Source organism: Dipodomys ordii, unplaced genomic scaffold (genome assembly GCF_000151885.1).
Source record: "Dipodomys ordii isolate 6190 unplaced genomic scaffold, Dord_2.0 Scaffold40, whole genome shotgun sequence".
Classification (NCBI taxonomy): Eukaryota; Metazoa; Chordata; class Mammalia; order Rodentia; family Heteromyidae; genus Dipodomys; species Dipodomys ordii.
The window spans coordinates 8,261,489-8,280,788 of record NW_012267256.1 but is presented as its reverse complement, the minus strand read 5'-3'; the positions used below and the strand labels follow the sequence as shown (position 1 = coordinate 8,280,788).

The 19,300-nt window shown below is 41.2% G+C and overlaps 1 protein-coding gene across 1 annotated transcript in view; it reads right to left on the bottom strand.

Moving 5' to 3' along the window:
- Positions 1-18,986, bottom strand: part of Tmem2 (transmembrane protein 2) — a 71,911-nt gene extending 52,925 nt beyond the window's left edge. Inside the window, exons 1-3 of the mRNA XM_013018397.1 lie at positions 18,912-18,986; positions 4,300-4,642; positions 78-218 (exon numbers count right to left, since the gene is read on the bottom strand). Coding sequence (XP_012873851.1) covers positions 78-218; positions 4,300-4,630 — 472 coding nt within the window. The 5' untranslated portion in view covers positions 4,631-4,642; positions 18,912-18,986. The remainder of the gene's footprint in view (positions 1-77; positions 219-4,299; positions 4,643-18,911) is intronic.
- Between the last annotated feature and the right edge of the window lie 314 nt (positions 18,987-19,300).

The following is a 19,300-nucleotide window of genomic DNA, read 5'->3' as shown; positions in this document are numbered from 1 at the left end:
GAATAGCCAAAATCCCTCACAATCCCCCACCATACAGAGCAGCTCTGCCCTTCCCATAGGCAGAGACCCTAACCTACCTCCATCCTGAATGACTATAGAATTCACTGTGGCATCTGAGGTCAGACGGAAATTATCTCCCTCCTTGATGACAACTTGCTTTGCAGGATCTTGTCCAGGATCCCAGTTCCTGAGGTGGGGATTTTGATCTGGGCAATTCTCTATAAAACAACACAACACTCATATGTAAGGATAGCCTAAGTCATTATCCTCATTGAATATAGGTCTTCCAGTAAGGTGGTCACGTATCTCCACTTCCCGCCACTAAGGTAACATTTCACCCCTTCCCAAAGCTAACATTTTTTGGGGGGGGGGCCCGGTCATGGGGCCTGAACTCTGGGCCTGGGCACTGTCCCTCAGCTCTTCAGCTCAAGGCTAGCGCTCTACCACTTGAGCCACAGCACCACTTCCGGCTTTTTCTTTTTGCTTATGTGGTGCTGAGGAATGGAACCCAGGACCTCAGGCATGCAAGGCAAGCACTCTACCACTGAGCCACCTTCCCAGCCCCCAAAGCTAACATTTTTTAAAAGTGTTACTATAAAACTCAGATGCTTGACTAGAGTTCAGATTCTTCACAAGGAGTTCCCCTTCCCCTGAACCATTTACTCTGGAAATACACCAACAACCAAAACGCAAAACCCTGGCTTGCTCTTGGACTCATACTAGAAAGCTATTTTAGAAAAACAAAGAAAGGGCTGAGTTTGGAGCTCAGTGGTAGAAGATTGTCTAAGGCCCTAAGTTTAATCCTCAGTACTGCCAAAATTGAAAAGAGAGAGAGAGAGAGATCTATAGATGATAATGTGAATATGTCTCTCTCTCTCTATATATATATATATCAGTAAATAAACAGAAATAGCTAAATAATATATTAGCTATCACAAATTTCTGTGCACAGGAATCGCAAAGTGACAAGAACCCTACCACTGCACTCATGTTCACTTTCCCAACAAAACTGTTACAGAAAAGAGGCCAAAGTCATGACTTCTCATTTTCAGAGATGAGGAAATTATAGTTTAGAGAAGCTAGACCCAAGATTACCTAGCAAGCTGAGTGATATAAAAGTTCCGTCTTTAAGAAATGAGGTTCCTACTTGCAGTGTTCATTTACTAGAACTAGAATTTGCTTCTTGAACAGGTGATAATTAAATCATAGGGACAGATGCATGAAATCCTTAGTCTCTGCCAGAATTAGGCAGAAAGAGGGGGGAAATCACACTTACAATCTTGATTAATAACCAAGTATTTATTGAAGATCAATTGGTACATTATGTATGAGGTACATGAATGTTAAACAATGTGGCAGTTACAAACAAACTCTGACAAAGGATGGGGCTAGAGTAAATGAGACAAGTTCATGGAATAGATGACATCAGACTGAGACCTCAAAAGAATGGATAATGTTTCAATAAGAAAAACATAAAGAAGATAAAATAATACAAGAAACACAAGTATTTCATTCCATCCAAATTAATTGGGTCACTCAAGTTAAAAGAACAAGTCACCTGTGCTTTAATAGGGAAAGAGCTGGTGAAGTTGAGAACCAGCAGAAGAGAAATTCCTTTGGTTACGATAGAAAGTCCACATTGGAGACCAGTATGAAGAAAGTATAGAGGCTAGATGTAGCAAAAGATGTCTCCATAGAAGAAACGAAAATTCTCTTTCGTCACTTTGATCTTGTAGAATCCCAACAACAAAACTTTCCTAGTTCGACATACTCATGTTGCCCATGCTTATGTGTTCATTTAGACATGATAAGAACTATACGGTTCACATTAGTCTCACTACTAAGTCCTTAGCAATTATTTCATAGATTTTTTTTTCTCATGGAGGTTCATCTTCAAGATTTAATTCTTCAGATAAATCTATGATCACTCTATTATATTAAAAAAAAAAAATCCTTGGGGCTGACAATGTAGTTCAGTGATAGGAAACTTGCCTAGCAAGCCAGGAGTACTCATTTTCAACTGTCAACACTGAAAAACAAACAAACAAACAAATAAATAAATGTAAAAACTGCCCTTCCAAGTTTCTTCCATCAAAAAAGTAAGAAATACCTTGAACTTTTCTGACCAAGGACTGTTGTTTAACTTTGTCTGCCTCCCTCTACTCCCATAATACATCCATCTAGAATGTCCATGGTATTATATAAGAAGAGAATGAATGCCCATGTCACAAGTATTATGCTCAGTGGCAAAGAAGGGAATCTGGGTTTTGAGGTCTGGAGCCAACTGTAGTAGTTTCATAATTCCTCCTAATTGTTTAGAACTATGTCCCAGGAGAAGACTTCATTAGAACGATTTCCAAAAATTTCAGTCTGCTTCCTTCCAGAAAGATGTAATTAATAAGTGATATGTGGTGTGCAGAAAGACAGAAAAATCCTTCAGCCAGCCCTACCACCCCAGCTACCCAGTTATAAAGCAAGAAGCACATTTGAACTATAAAAACCACAAGGCTGACTCTGAAATAGTTCCGTATTCTACATCTTTCCATTGAGCCTGCATTTATATTACCATAATGTTAACTTGAAGAATGCTGATTCATGGCACCACATCAGAAATTCAATGTCTTAGATGAAATGGGAAAATGCAATGGAAAGCCACAGATTTCAGCTATGATTTCTACTAACCTAGTATCCTTTTATTACAGAATACTGGAGAGGGATGAGGAAGCAACAGGGAACCTTGTTATCCCACTGGAGAAGGACAGAAGAAATCAATACTACATGCAATGGAAATCAACATGAGGAATTCAAAATTCAATGGAATGGCTTGACCAAAAAAGATCTTGAACCTCACGGGTGGCTCATACCTGTCATCCTAGCTACTCAGGAGGCTGAGATCTGAGGATCATGGTTCAAAGCCAGCCCAGGCAGGAAAGTCCATGAGACTCTTATCTCCAATAAACCACCAGAAAACTGGAAGTGGTGCTGTGGCTTAAGTGGTAGAGTGCTCCCCTCGAGCTGAAGAGTGCAGGGACAGCGCCCAAGCCCAGAGTTCAAGCCCCACGACCGACCAAAAAAAAAAAGATCTTGATAAGAACATCTCTTGTTTCTGGTCTATTCTCTTAGAAGTATTGCTATACTTGCCAACCTTAAAATTTATGAATTATCTCCAGCACCCAATGTAACTAGATAAAATAATATCTGTAAGTATTAGAAATGGTAAATCCCTCTCCTGTTATATCCACGTACAAAGGCTTCTAAGATTCTAAAAAGAATCTGTGGTAGATTTGTAAAAACTAAGAGTAATCAGAAATAAAAGAGAGAGAGAGAGAGAGAAGAGAGGAAAAAGAGGAAGAGGAGGAGAATCAAGGACAAAAGGACAAGACAGGGAGAAAAAGGAAGAGGAGGAGGAGATGATGGCAGGTTTCATTGGCTCCAACATGAACCTGCCTCTGATTTTTAGACATATACATGGGATTCTCTTATGAACCAATTTTTATTGGTATTATATTAAAGCTACCTGGCAATACACTTCATTAAACACTTTCAAAGTAAGTGTATTACCATGGTGACACACTTCTAGGACAAGCAAAGTCCACTGGAACCTCCTACACAGTACTTAAATATGAAGTAATGGATGATTTTGAGGCAAATGTACCAGAATTTACACATCCAGTGGCAGTTTTCCTTCAAGGAAACACAGTGTCACACAAAGCCCTTCTTTTGGAATTATCCACTGAGCTTGTTATTTACCACAAAACACCAATATTGGTATTTTTAGTTGCTTTTTTTTAAAATTATGAAAATACCATATAGAGGGGTTACAATTACATGGGCAAGATAATGAGTACATTTCTTTTTTTTTAATTTAATTTTTTTGTGAACATACTGTACAGAGGGGCTACAATTACATGGGCAGGATAATGCGTACATTTCCCATCAAGCATTGCAGCCTCCTCCTGTTTCCCCTTCCCATCCAAGTTTCTTATTTTTAAAAACTCAAATCTAGCTTATGACTGTCTTTATTTATGTAGAACACGTTGGCGGTCCAAAAATCACACCTATCTTAAAGAATGAATTATGCTGTCATAAGAATTTAGTAAAGACTTTTATGGCCATTTCCAAAGGAGATGCAGTAATAACGCCAAGAGCAGCAAGGAAGAATAGGAAGAACGTGAAAAACTGATTTTATCATTTCCAATGGAGTTCTTGAACGTTTTTAAACATTATTCTATCTCTTCCTCTTTCCTCTTCATCTGGAATACATGCTGTGCATATGCATGCACACATACACACACTTACCATCTGGAGCATATTTTGAGGATATTCCTAAAATTACTGCAAGTGCAACAAAAAAGGAAAAACTAGTTATAGCAAAGCAAATGAAGGTATTCTTGTGTCTCTTGCGCTTCCGGCTCTCCCTCTGTGTTTGCTGCTCTTCGGGCAAAAAAGCAAAGCTGGCCCGGGCTTCTTGTCGAATGGAGGTAAATTTGGCTGAAGCCTGGCTCTTTGGAGGGGGTGGGGGGCGCAGGGGGACCACTTTCCCGGGGACATAACCAGGTGAGCGATGACTGCTTCCGTTCTGAGGTTGTAGGAAAGCTGGGGAATGCCCCCTGGAACCAGTGGCATACATGATACTCCGTCACTGCAGAAGAAAAACACAAAGCGAACAAGATTCTGAAAATGTAATGGCTTTAAAGCTATTTTGTTTGTTTCTTTGTTTGTTGGTGCAGTTACAGGGGCATGAACTCAGATCCTGAAGTCTCACTTGACTTCTTCTCTCACGGCTGGTGCTCTATCCTTTGAGCCACACTGCCACTTCCAGCTTTTTTGCTGGTTAGAGAGAAAAGTCTCCAGGATTTGTCTGATCAGGCTGGCTTTGAACCACAATCCTCAGATCTCAACCTCCTGAGCAGGTAAGGTTATAAGCATGAGCCACCACTGCCTCCTGGCTAGCATTTTTTTTTTAATTGCAGTCGAGGGAAGATAGATCAGGGAAAATGAGGCACAGCAAACAGCAACCAGGTATTTAGAAAGAAGGATTGTATTAATGGATGGCTTGACTGAACATATATAAGCACTTTATGCTTAGGCTTTCCACTTCCCATAGCCTGCAACATTTAGTAAAACAAAAAAGAAAAAGAAAATCAAAAGGTAGTTCCTTCTGACTTTATTCACTTGGCTACTTGATTAAAATACTTGGGGACTGAGCAAGGAAATCTGACAAAACAAAACTTACACTGACCTGGGAAAGGGACTCTTTTGGGGCACAAAACGTGTTTTAAATATATATTAGATGTTACAAATATACCCCAAATATGTGGCAGAATCCATCCTTTGAAAGAAAATCTAGACATCCAGTTTATTAGCAGGCCAACCATGAAGTCTAGGGAACCAGTGTAACAACAAAAATAACATCATATATAAAACATACCAGGTGTCAGAATAAAGGCAAGTACTTACCCTAAACTAACTGGCTTTGAGCTAAACCCCAATCTACATTTTTCACTACAGAGAACTGTGGATATTAAAGTACTCGTTGCATTTGTTAACAGATACGCTCCTACCCACATTTGAGCTGTATGTTACATATCTTCCCTTTGCTTTACTAATAAAACTGTATTGGTCTCTACCTTAGTGTGTCCTCAAATGCTTTTTTTTTTTTTTTTGGATGATATTACAAAGCCAGCTCAGGGCAAGACAGTCCATGAGACACTTATCCCCAATTAACCAACAGAAAACCAGAAATGGAGCTGTGGCTCAAAGCAGTAGAGTGCTAGCCTTGAGCACAAAAGCTCAGGGATGGCATCCAAGCCCCACAACCAACAAAAAAGTAAAGAAAACACCAAATCTGCAGCTTCCACCCTTGATAAAATAAACTGCCAGTCACTCGGTTCACTGCCTTCTACCACAATGCTTTCTCCACCTCACGACCAGAATATAATCACCTGCTAGTGCAAGACAGACCTCAAAATTAATAAATAAGGAAGAGAAACCTGAAATCCATGCAGCAATATTTTTTAAAATGTCCTCCCAAATAAATATAATGTGCCAATGTTCTCGATTTTTTTTAGTTCAACTACGAATAGCCAAGAATTGTCCCAAAGGTAGAATCCTGGGCTCTTTGTCCCTGGGTTTCTGGCTCAATTGGTACAGAGAGGGCTCTACCTTGGTGACTTTGAAACAATAGTCACATTGAGTATCTCAATGACATGACACTCTGTGTATGTTCAAGATGACAAGTCCATGTGTCACATGAGGATCACGAGGTAGACCTGGAAAAGCTCTCAAGAGATACAAATTCACATCAGAGTGCTGAAGCTCACTAGATTTATCTTATGGCCAAGCAATTTACAATTTTCTATTTAGGCTGTCATTTAATTATAGGTTCTGAATACACTTAGTGTAAAAGTTTGAAGTGGATCTTATCTCTTAAGATCCTAAAAAGTTGAAAAAACAGTTAAGTATCAAAATATAATGTTGCAAGTGATTTATTGTGTGTGTGTGTGTTTATGTGGTGCCAAGGAATTGAACCCAGGGCCTCGAGCACGCTAGGCAATCACTCAACCACTAAGCCACATTCCCAGCCCTCAAATGATCTTTTTTTTCAATGCACTTACTGTTAATACTATCCTTAACGCCTATGTTATTGACCAATTTAACATTTTCAATCCAACAAAATCTGAAATAGGCACCATCAACCCCATTTTGCCGATGAGAAATACTGAGGCCTGGAAAGGTTAAGAAAACTTTCTCACACTTCAGACAGCGCACAGACCCAGAATTTAAACCCAGGTTCTTAACTCTAAAGAACGATCTCGTTCTAGGGGCTCTAACTAGTTTCACTCCCCTGTCTTTCCAAACAATAGGGAGGCGGTGACTTCAAAGAATGTGTTTTACAGAACTGGCTGGAAGTAGCCAGGGCGTTAATCGCCTCAGGAATCCTTCCTGCAGAAGCTCACGATTCCTTTTTATCTGGGATCCTTTTTTAGCTAAGAAAAACTGACACTACCCACACAGCGAGTTCTTCTTAAACCTTTCTGATGGCTTTTAGACAGAGCACATATGAGAATATGTTTTTTAAATTTAACTGTTGATTTGTGAAAAGAAGAAGAAAAAAGGGAAGGAAGATAGGAAGAAGTAGGGAGGAGAGGGGGAGGAGAAAGGGGGAAAGGCAAGGGCTTGCTGGCCACACCCTGTGTTTTATGACAGAGCTCAGTGTAAATGAGATGTGCTCAATGGCTTCAGAAACTTGATGCTCAACTTCTTCCACTTAGGTCCCTGGCTTTAAAAACTAGAGCATATGACTTCATTCAATACCCTCAGAATCTCCCAGTTGGTCCTCACCCAACAATAAACAAGACTCTAGTCATAGAGATTATCAACAAACCCATTAAGCATAAAAGGGTCATTAGAGAAACTCCATTCCCAGGACCCAAGGGCTCCAGAAATAAATGGGAATAGAAATGAAATCTAATCAAGGATTGATACAGAGGTTAAAAGGGGAATCTGCAGACACAGAGTATGTCCATGGTTTACAGGTTCCATTTGCGGACAAAAATAATTATTTAGATGAAGTTTAGACTTCAAAACAAAGGAAAAGCACACCATTCAGGTGCTCTTGAAGAAACAGCTCCCGGTGCCAAGAAGCTGAGCCAAATAATGGATACTTCCTGCTGGAACAAATCAGAGTATAACAAAGATCCCCTTTATGCTCTTCCATTAACAAAGAAAGGAGTGAAGCAGATATTACTGAGTGTCAGACTCATCGGGAGGGGAGGGACGCTGCTACCATAATCAGCTCTGAAAAGAGTGGGAAGCCTTTGTGTACCCGGCTGCAATCATCCAATACCTCATTGTTTCAGGGTGAGAAAGGCTGTTATTACTTCTCAAGCTAGAGAGCCCTTTAGTAGGAGATAATGTCACCAGATGTACTCGAACTCACCCTCCTCCCCCCCCCTCTCTCTCACACACACACACACACACACAAAGCAGTATAAGAGGTTCAATGTTCAACAGAGTCAGCGATCCACTGAGAATAATCTGTGTTCTGAAGGTCACAGAAATGGCAACTTAATGAGAAAACTCGGATGGAGCTTGCCACAAACAAAAAAGCATCTTCTCAATCTGACATCTAATTATCTTTAAGTAGTTGTACAAAGGGGTTTCAGTTTCAATGCAGCATGTTGATTTATGAGTACAATACATCTTGATCAATGTCACCCCCCAAAATCACATATTGCTAACAACCATATATCAGTCTCAAACAAAGCAAAAATCGCCGGCAACTAAAATCGTTAAAAAATATAAGACATAAACACATTAAGATTTCTTTTTACACTGATGAGTTTACATTAAGTAGAGCACTATGAATCAGTTACTTAAATTTTACTGATTTCCACTTCTGGGTCTAAATGGCTCAGAGGAAGAAAAGACATTTCATTCATTCAGTAAATAATTGGGAGTTTTGCTATCATGAGAGGGTTATAGTAGTAGGTCTTACAGGGGAGAGGTAGAGAAAAGATTTTATTAGCAATTACTTGTAGCTTTTGTTTGGGCTTGGCATCCTGAAAACAAAGGAGGGAATTACCAGCCCCCTCCTCTGCCTTTCAAGCCCTCTCAGCAAGCATTTGCCACCTCTGTAATTTCACTAGGAATAAATATTTCACTTTAATACAGTATGTGTTCGTTTGCATGACAAGTTGTTTAGGGTTGTTTTTTTTTAAGGTAGTACTTGCAATGGACATTTTCTGATCTACCTTAAGAGCTATTATTAGAGCTGGTGCCTAAAATAAAGGAGATAATCCAAAATGTGGGGGAATCATACTTTTATCTCAATTCATGTTTTAAAACCTGTGGAAAACAGCTGCAATTTCACGATGAATTTAGACAGTACTTTGAAATTCTTTGGGAGAATTATTTTGTGAGTTCTTATGTACTGGAGGGTAAAAAGTAGTGTCCCAAAAGGCTTGATTATAAACCAAACAAATAGACAATTAAAAATTTGCACAGGCAGTTTAGGCAAGTAGTTAAAGTGGGTAATTAAAGATTTTACCAAGACTATGAAAAGATGATTTTCATTCTTTTCACCTTTCAGTACCTGCCTATGCAGTATTATATATAAAACTCTTTTCACAGGAAAAAGAGGCATTATTTTAACCAAAAGTTCAAAGTCTTTAAGATTCTTGAAGAAAAAACACTACTTCAAGCAAAGAAATCAATGTATTATCTATGACAAACACAATTCTAATATGAAATTCAACTGATGAGTAAAAGTTGCAATAAAACCCTTCACATAAAAATTCTAAAATAAAGAATGGCAAATACCTGGATAATGAAAGCCTTTCCCAATCATTTTAGCACATACTATGAAATACAGAGGACAAAGGGAAAAGGAACACATTATACTGTGTACTGACAGCAGAGAAATGCTGTGATGGAGCCTCAGCCAGTAGCTCACATCTGTAATGCTAGCTACCTAGGAGGCTGAGATTGGAAGGCTTGTGGTTTGAGGCCAACCTGGGCTGGGAAGTTCCCAAAGTCCCTTCTGACTTACCAGCTGGGCAAGATGGTGTGTGCCTGTCATATCCTAGCTAAGCGATAATGAGAAACCTAAATCATGGTCCACAAAAGTCATCAGACAAATCCAAGTCCCTATTTCAAAAAGAACTGGCACAATCAAGGGCTAGAGGTATGGCTGAGTGATAGATCAAGCACCTATCAATCCTAGAACTGCCCCAAGGCCGTGATAAAAAGCGAATGTCCTTTCTATACAGACAGTAGTACCTCAGCACGAGTAGAGTTCTTTTAAACTCTCTACTGCTGAGATGCTGAGAGGCAAGGTAAACTGACTTCCAGAGGTGCTGTCACTTGTAAGGGGTACAAGGACACCTGTTCCATGTCACATCACCAGTCTCCAAACTCCAAACTCAGCCAACGCCGTGTCAAGACCTACACACTGGCCCCTTTATATACAAGGAACACCTACTAAAAATGGAACCCTTTTGAATTCATTTCTGTTCTTTCAAATCCCATGTATACGTTTTAATGAGCCCTTTTACTTTCCAATGGAAAGATTCAGGCTTGTTATAGGAACAGCCAAGAAGCGAGTAAGATCTAATCAAGTTTGCTCTTTTTTTTCATCAAGCACAGAAATTTCAAGACAACATCCAATGTACCTGTCAATTCTACAAATGACACTCTTAACTTCCCAAGAATTCCAGTTATAACTGGTCAAAATGTGGCTAACCAAACTTTTCCTAGCCAGACAAGGGTGGCTCACACTTGTAAGTTTAGTTGTTCAAAAGGCTGAGATCTGACCAATCATGGTTGAAGGGCAGGTGGAGCAAATAAATCTGAGACTCTTATCTCCAATTAACCAGTAAGAAGACAGAAGTGGAGCTGAGCAAAAAGGTCAGGCAAGCGCATAAGGCCTCGCGTTCAAGCCTCAGTACTGGTGCACACACAAAATAATAATAATCATAAAGTAACTTTTCCTTTTTTAAGATCTTGGGAAAATTTTATAACATAGTAAGTAGGAACCCTAAAGAAGTAACACTAGCCAGCAAAAAGTAAAACATGACAGAAAAAAAAGGTATAACTGAATTACCATGAGAAAAGATTACACATTTTACCATAATTATCAGTATTTCTGACCCAATAAAACCTGTTGCTCCATTTTCAACTAATAGTCCATATTCCCAACTTCATATATTTGGGAGAAAGTCACAATGCAGAATAACACCCTGATCTTTCAGGGATTTTTGTTTTGTTTTTGAGGGTAGGTGTTGAATATTTCATTTAATTTAATTTTACACTCAGAATATGATGGTCGATAAGTGTGATTAACAGTCTCATGAAGATTTTACACTTAAACACTATATAGATTTCTTTTTAAATAAAGAGTGGTTAGGGTGTTTATATACATATATGTATATATATATATATGTAGTTTAGAGGAATATGTGTAATACATGTGCAGAATAAAATATATCTTCCTTAAACAATCACTGCCAGGAATTTAGCACAAATGTGTATATAGCTGCTTGGGAAAAGACAGACGGTTAGAAAAATGAAATTCATTTTCAACCAGCAATCTACGTGGTTGTGTGTAAGCAAACTCTCAAAGAACTGATCGCCCTGGGACCCATGCACACAGCTTCACACTGTGGGGACACAGAGCACTCTCCACTAAGACCTTGCACTTAAAATTCTTTTGGACGCTTTCCCTTCAACTTTCAAAATCTGTATGAGTCATGATCACCTGTAATTGCTCTGGTGCATGAGGAAGAAGAAAGAAACAGTTGGCCTCCATTGCAATTCGTTTAGTCACATAGATCCAATTTCGCCTTTGTAAGCTACCCACTGAACCCAAGGCAGCATTCACTGATAGACCTTGATTACAAACCCCCCGTCTGAAGTGAAAGGCTACGCGACTGAAATGTGAATTATTTTGTATTCTTACACCTGTTCTCTCCACTTAGCCAATGAATGATACTCCCCAAACTAGATGCCATGTATGCCTCACATTATTTCCCTCAAAAGGAAAAACTCCAAAATATACTACAGAAAAATTATAAGAAACATTGTACACACACACACACACACACAAAACAAAGCCCTTTGCCATTAAGCTTTTAAATAAAGAAGTAGTTTTAACATTTCTTGTCCTGCCTAGAAGTTCATCTGTTAAACTCTGCAAGAAAACATATAGTCAAGAAACAATTAAATCTTTGGGAAACAAAACTTAGAAATAATATAAGCTTATACAAGATATATACGTATATATATATATCTTGCAAATAGAAAATATAAATTTAATGTATTTATATAAATATATATCTTGCAAATATGTGTGTGTGAATTTTTCGGTGCACGAAGATAAGTAATGAAACATACCAAATACTGTTTGAAAAGTTGAGGGGGGTATAGAGAGGAGGAGGATTAAGGAAATACAATGAGGTGACTTTTTCAAGATATCCTACACACCTCAATTTTCATACTAAATTCCTCTTACCCTATTAATATATGCAAATAAAAATATATAGATTCCTCTAAAAGCTTTTATTTGTATCTAATGCTAAACACGTACCAAGGGATTATTGTCTAACCTTAAAGCTAACTAAGTCATTATTTAACACTGTTAACTCAGTCTTACATCTCATTTTTGTAGAAGGCACCCTTTAACCAAAAAAAAAACACAAAAAACAAAAAACAAAGGGCTGGGAAGGTGGCTCAGTGGTAGAGTGCTTGCTTTGCATGCATGAGGCCCTGGGTTCAATTCCTCAGCACCACATAAGCAGAAAAAGGTGGAAGCGGCACTATGGCTCCAGTGGTAGAGTGCTAGCCTTGAGCTGAAGAGCTGAGGGACAGCGCCCAGACCCAGATTTCAGGCCCCACGACCAGCAAAAAAAAGAAACGAACTTTAAAACTTGGAGGGGGAGGGGAAGAGGTAGAGAGGGAAGGGATGGTAGGAGAAAAACAAAGGAGGTAACAATGCTCAATGGGAAATGACTGATTACCTTACTGGTGTAATTGTAACACCTCTGTACAGTATTTCTACAATAAAAAAATTTTTTTAATGGAGCAAAGTATATAGGCCTCTGAATAGAAGAAGAAAATAAACTTAAAACAATTGTGAGTGGCATTGCTTTGGAGTGAGTTCTTACAAATCCAAACAAAACCAAAATGGATTTACTCAATTCAAATGCCACAGAATCAAACTGAAACTTTTAAGGAAGAAACAAACCATTTTCTCCCTGAGAACAGATTACAATCAGAATAGGAAGTATAATAAAAGTTGCTTCTTCCAGGGACAAGCAAGTTGCCTTATGCACATATTGACCAATCAGCTTCTCCCTATTATTTCTGTTCATACCTAAAAGCTCATTCTGCTATTACCCCCATCAGAGGTCTCATTCTGTTTTGTAGAATGAGGACTGTGTCCATTCATGAATCCCAAATAAAAGCCAAAGAGACCCATATCAAAAGTTTCTGTCATGTTGCCTTTTGACTGAACAAGGAGATAAACAGGAGGAAAAATGAGACAATCTAGACACCAAGACCAGGAAGGTGACAATCACCTTACCTCCTCTCGGTTCTCTGCTCCTGTCTGCCGGGCTTTTATTTCTCAGCTCCCTCCTCTTTTTTTCTTCCAGCCTCTGCTGCTTTGCCCCTGTTCCCAAACCAGTTGGCCAGACACTGAGAGGCGCTGACAGTGAGGGACGGCTGTGCAGAGACACACAATGGCTGCACTGGCGGCCAGTCAGCCTGGTCACTGATCCTCAAAAGAAAGAACCAAAGCCAGAGGCTGACCTGAGGGAGGCTGAATTAATTAGGGTTACAGCAAAGGGCAGAGCTGCCTGTGGGCTACATTCTTCGCAGAGTGCCAGCGGCAATGCTGGCAAATGCTTCTCCAGAAGAAAGGGACAGAAAGCCATGTGGACGGCCAGGAGGGGGGAGAACCTCACACAATAGAGATGTATCTGATGTGAAGAGCGTAGACTCACTCCAAGTCCTCATCCAGTAACCGACTCACATTAAAATTCAATGACAGGAAGAAATAGATCCTGAAAAATAGATCTTTTCTCATGTTCTATTTTTTATATACTGTGTGTGCGTGTATGTGTGCACACGTGTGCATATGCTGGTCCTGGTGCTTGAACTCAGGCCTTCATGCTCTTTGCCTTACTTTTTTTGCTCAAAGCTGGCACTCTACCACTTGAGCCACAGCTCCACTTCCAGATTTTGCTGGTTAAATGGAGATAAGAACCTCTCAAATTTGTCTGTTCTGGCTTATATCCTTCTATCTCAAGTGTCCTGAGTAGCTATGATTATAGGCTTGAGAGTCTTGGCTTGATGAATATGTTAAGCTATCTTTCAAACCAAGAAATATTCTAAATGAATAATAAGATGACCAAATTGCAATGAGCTAGCATTAAAGCCAAGTATGTACCCATGAAAGTAGATCTTTTAACTGTAATACATACAGAACCATAAGACAATGTTAGCTGCTGGGAGCAAAATGCTTCAAAACCAGAGACAAGTTCTCTTAGGACAAGCGACTCTCTTCAGCATCTTGTGAGACAAAGACTCTGCTAGACAATGGAGACAGGAGGGCTCCAGCTGAGGGAAATGGCCCACGTCAAGGCATTATTAGTGTGTGTGCTAGGGCAAAGAATCTGGGTTAAGGGGCCTGAATTTGTCTACCCTCTGTGAGTTTACAATCTCAAATTTACTCCACCCAATGCACACTCTCAAACAAGTACAGGTAAGTTCAATTCATGAGTGTATACTAAAATCTACCACTGAACTCTCCTACTAAAACAACATCACACTGTCCAACAATGACCAACTCAGCAGAATCTGCAGACTCAAGAAGTCTTTCCTTACCTTTGGAAGCCCGGCCAGCAGGATGTCACAAGCAGGTGAGTTTCAAGCCAAAATACAAGTCATAGTTTATCTCCTCCTATGCCAAGGAGATAGGAAAGCAAGACCCAGGAAAAGGATCCTATCCTCCTCCTCAGCAATGGCTTTGATGCTTACCAAGACCCCAGAATGCCAGAGCAAAAAGGAAGACTAGCCACCTAACAAACACTCACCCAACACTGGTAAGTGTAACTAAACAGAGAGAGCTGAAAGCAAATCAGGCACACAGGCTGTGTGGTGAGCTCAAAGGGCCACAGGCTCAAAAAAGAAGCAAGAAGAAATACTTAAAAGTCAAGCTAAACCAGAGTGCTAACCAGACAGCTGGGGAAAGTTACCCACTAACTGATCTTATCTACTCTTCGGTTGAGAAGAGGGGTTGCATGGTATGAACAAGACAGGGTGTGACACAACACAGGTTCCTGGAAAAGCAAAAAATTGTTCATCATCAAATGTGAGAGCTAGGCATGGTATCCAGGCCTGGAATCCCAGCCATCACAAGCAAGAAGACCACTAGTTCAAGGCTAGCTCAGGAAACCTACCAAGCTCCTGTCTCAAAACAAAGGAACAACAAAAACAAAAAACACTGTTGTTTTAAACACACACACACACACACACACACACAGTCTCACTCCTGCTGAAACAGAACTGAGGCATTTTTCCCCCTGTGCTCAATGGCTAATCCCTAAAATGTTAATAATTAATTTTCAAATCTCAAAGTATCTGAAATCATTCTTTAGGGAAGTGAGTAGCCATTAGCAGAGATCATAGACAGCACAAGGCTTGCAGACTCCAGTAATAAAATCAATGCTTCGCTTGGGAGAGACCTGATCGACCCAGGTATCAGCATTGTGGAGGATATTTGTATTGTTTTCAGAGAAGGGCATCAAACTCAGCATCAATAAGGATGGTCATTTTTTCAGTGGCTCACAATGGACAGTCTTAGTTGAATCAGGCAACAAGGTCCCAAAAGCACATCCAGTGGTCTGAAAGCCACTTTTTAAATATGTTACAGCTAGGAATGCTACAATCTCTCCATAGCCACATTTTTCCCCTCCAGAATATCAAATTCTTACCAAATACTACATAATTCTTACTTACTCTGATCCAACAATTGTAAAAAATGGTTACCACTGGTCACTACGTAACCAACAAAACTCAGTGTGTTGTTACAAATCTGGTAGCAAGGTTAGGGTCATACAGATTTGCTCCATACATAGATCAAAGCACGAACATGTTGGGGGGCAGTCATTATGATCTCCAAGTCTTTTTCACTTTTTTAAAAGGACATTTTTAATCAAGACCTTCGGTTACAGGTATCTTGTGTGTTCCCAGCACCCATTCTAGAAATGCAATAAAATACTTACTGAACATAGTTCCTGACAACCAACATTAAAGGTTTCCCAAAGCAAGCAGAGGGGAAACACAAGAACATGTGAACTATTTGTAGTATGCTTTTTATTCTGTTTCACAACTCAAGTCTGAATAATGCTTCCAGGAACTTGATTCCGTGCGGGAGAAAAATGTACACTGCTACAATATTTTACATGTGTCCCGTTTATGGAAAATGCAAGTAAAACTAACATTTTTACACTAAGTTCCTTATTTCATAGAAACTTATTACAAGTAACATCACCCACTGAATATGCCATATCACGTATGAAACAGTATCATGTAAAGAAAGACAGAATCTGTCTTAAACTCTCATGCAACCCACTGTAAAAGTTTGACCATTAAAACATTAAAATAAGTATATTGTTAACCCAACCACTGGATCAGTGAAACTATATCAGCAGGGGAAAAGAAAATGTTGTCTGGAAATAAAGACAAAGGCGTTTTTGTCCCTGTTGAGCCATTCATTTATTATGACCTTACCTAATTAGCTAGCCTCCCTGGGTCTCAACTCGCTTGTTTGATTTTATTTTTTACTCAGCCTATGTATGTAGCATTGTCCAGAAAACCAATGACATCCACATCGCCCTTTTCTTGCTCAAAAAGAAAAAAAAAAAAAAACCTCACATTTCACTTGGCAGCTTTAAATTTCCGAGTTTGGATCTCTATCAAAGGCAATTTATTAAAATGTCCGATGAGCTTAAGTCCATTTCTTGGGGGAGAATAAAGCAAGCATTGCTTACAGATTCAAGTTTCATCCAGACAACAGCTGCAGTAATTGAGCAAACAGTCTTTCTTAGTCTTGTCTTACAGGCTCTACAAGTGGAGAAAACTAGAAAGGGTGATTTTCACGGTTTCAGAAATGCAAACCGAGGGCTTTCCCTGCCTTTCTCTTCTTTACCTTTTTTTTTCTCCTGTTCTTCCTCTTCTTTCTCCTCCCTCAACTTCTCCACCTTTGCTGTCCTCTTCCTCCTTGAGGAGGGGAGGGGTAAAGGGGAGGAGAGACTTGGAGCCCAGACTGCCTCAGCACCCCAGGTAAGAAATGGAACTCCAAACACCAGTTTTCAGGTCCCACTATTTTGCCTCACAGAATAAATTCTTACAAAAACTGTTCTACCACTCCTCCTCTGGCTTCTTAGAGAATCGCAAGCACAATGGTTTTTCCCAACCACTCACACGTTTATGGGAGCTTTCCTTGTCTTCCTGGCCTGACTAATAAATCCAACAACAAAAAAGTATGTATTACTCAGCTTTGAAAATGGAACCCACCGTGGCCCATGGCTTCCCCAGGGACATTTACTCCATTCCACTCTCTCTCCCTACCAACAGAACTCTCCAGAAGGCAAAAGTGTTAAGATTTCTTGCAGATGGCTGGCACACAGTAGGTGACAGGTATTTTGAAGAAGTTGAAAACACAGATATTTACAACAGCACGCCAAATGTAAGTTGCAAACCACAAATTTGGTAGTGAGTATTCCTCCCCCTCTCTCTTCCTTTCCCTCCAGCCCTCCCTCCCTCCCCCCACCTCTCTCTTTTTCCTTTTGCCAGTCCTGGGGCTTGCATTCTGGGCCTGGGCACTGTCCTTGAGCTTCTCTGGCTTAAGGCTAGTGCTTTACCACTTGAACCACAGTGCCATCTCTGCCTTTTTCTGAGTAGTTTATTGGAGATAGTCTCACAGACCATCAGTCTCACAGACTGGGTTGGCTTCAAACCTCAATCCTCAGATTGCAGCCTCCTGAGTAACTACCATTACAGGTACTTCGCCTGCCTCGATTTCTCTTCCTTTCAGTACAAGATTCCTCCTTCTTTACAAAAACTTGCCCAAAGGCAAATAGCCAGTAAATAGCACCTGTTCAACTTCAAAAATGGCTCACAGGACTATCTGTTTGCCTTCTCGTTTTCTGTCTAGCTGTTTGAGAACAAGTTAGATTCAGGTTTCCTGTTGGACCTAACACTTGTGAAAATTCAATTATGTGCTAGACCAAGGAAGGAAACTTTACTTAAATAATTGACCAAGAACAGCAACTTCATAAAGCCCTTCATACACATGATTGCAGGTTCATACATGGAAATTACAGGTTCTACTTTTCTGCACACACACACACACACACACAAAGCAGATCTTCAATTTTCATTCACTGGCTGATAAACCTGAACAGGTGAAGGCTCAGAATCTCAGAATTCATTTCAAATTGTACTTACCTAACCTGTGCACACACAACCTCTCTGATGAGGCAGCATCTGCTGTACTGAACTGAAAGCCAAAAAACAGTCTTCCAGTTTCATCTGTTCCTACCCGTCCGTCCAGTGCAGACAGACAGAAAGCTGAGTAGACTTGTGGAGTCATTCCCACAGTGGGACAAAGCATCACACAGTGCTACCTAAACTCCCTAACCAGCCTCTAGCATTCTCCGGCGTGGCTTAGAAATGCACATTCAAAAGAACCTCTGAATAGGCCGTGGATTATAGAGCGACAATATGAATCCCATTATGGGAAAAAAAAAAAAAAGAGAAGAGAGCATGCTGCCTTCGGTGATCAATATGAAGCCAGATCGATTGTGAGAAGAAGAAAAGGAAAAGCAAGCTTCCTCCAGTGGGCACCGTCAGAGCTCTAGGGCTACTTCATAGGTGTTTATGTGGAGCAGCTGTTCCCAACAGGTACTGCCTGGGCTATCCAAGGAACCAGGGTTTCCATGGGCTGAAAAGAGCCTCCCCGTCCCTCACCCCCTTTCCCACCACTAAACACACGCTTTTGACTGGGAAGAGCTCACAAGACTTGTGCGTGCACACACACACACACACACACGTGCCCAGCATCCTCAAGTGGTCCTAGTAACCCAAGGTAAGGGAGCAAGTTCCCAGGGCCTCGACCCTTAGCCCAGGCTGACCAGAGGACACACAGAGACCCCCCCCGGGGGGTCCTAACCTTGGACGGGAGCGTTCATCCCAGTGAGCCCTTTCCCCTCCAGACCCCTGCCCCCAGCAGAGGGCATGGAGGTCGTATGGCTAGCCTTCACTGCTCTCTTGGGGTGCTCACCGCCCCCCTTCTCTGCCAGGACCTCCCAGATCTGGTCGAGCCCCCCCCCTCTCTCACCAACCTCCTCCAAGTGCCAAAGCAGTTCCCCAATCTTGAAGCCAAGGCGCCCGGGGGCCCGGGCAGAGCCGCGGGCGGCGGCGGCCCCACCCACGGGGGGGGGACCGGGATCCCCGCCGACGCCGGACACTGGACGGCACCCCCCGGCTGGCTTCCGGCGGGGCTGACCCCCCTCCCCCCACACGCACACACACGCACGTTCAAAGGTCCATTGTTCCAAGAAAAGCCAGAGACAAGGACCCGACCCCGACTCGGACCCCGCGGGAACGCGGTTTCCTGCAAACGCGGAGGCGCGAACCCGGGAAGCGGGGAGGCCCGGGACGGACGGCGCCCCCCGGTCCCGACAGGCAGGGGGCCAGGCCTCCCCAGGTGCGCGGGGCCGCGGCCCGGGCT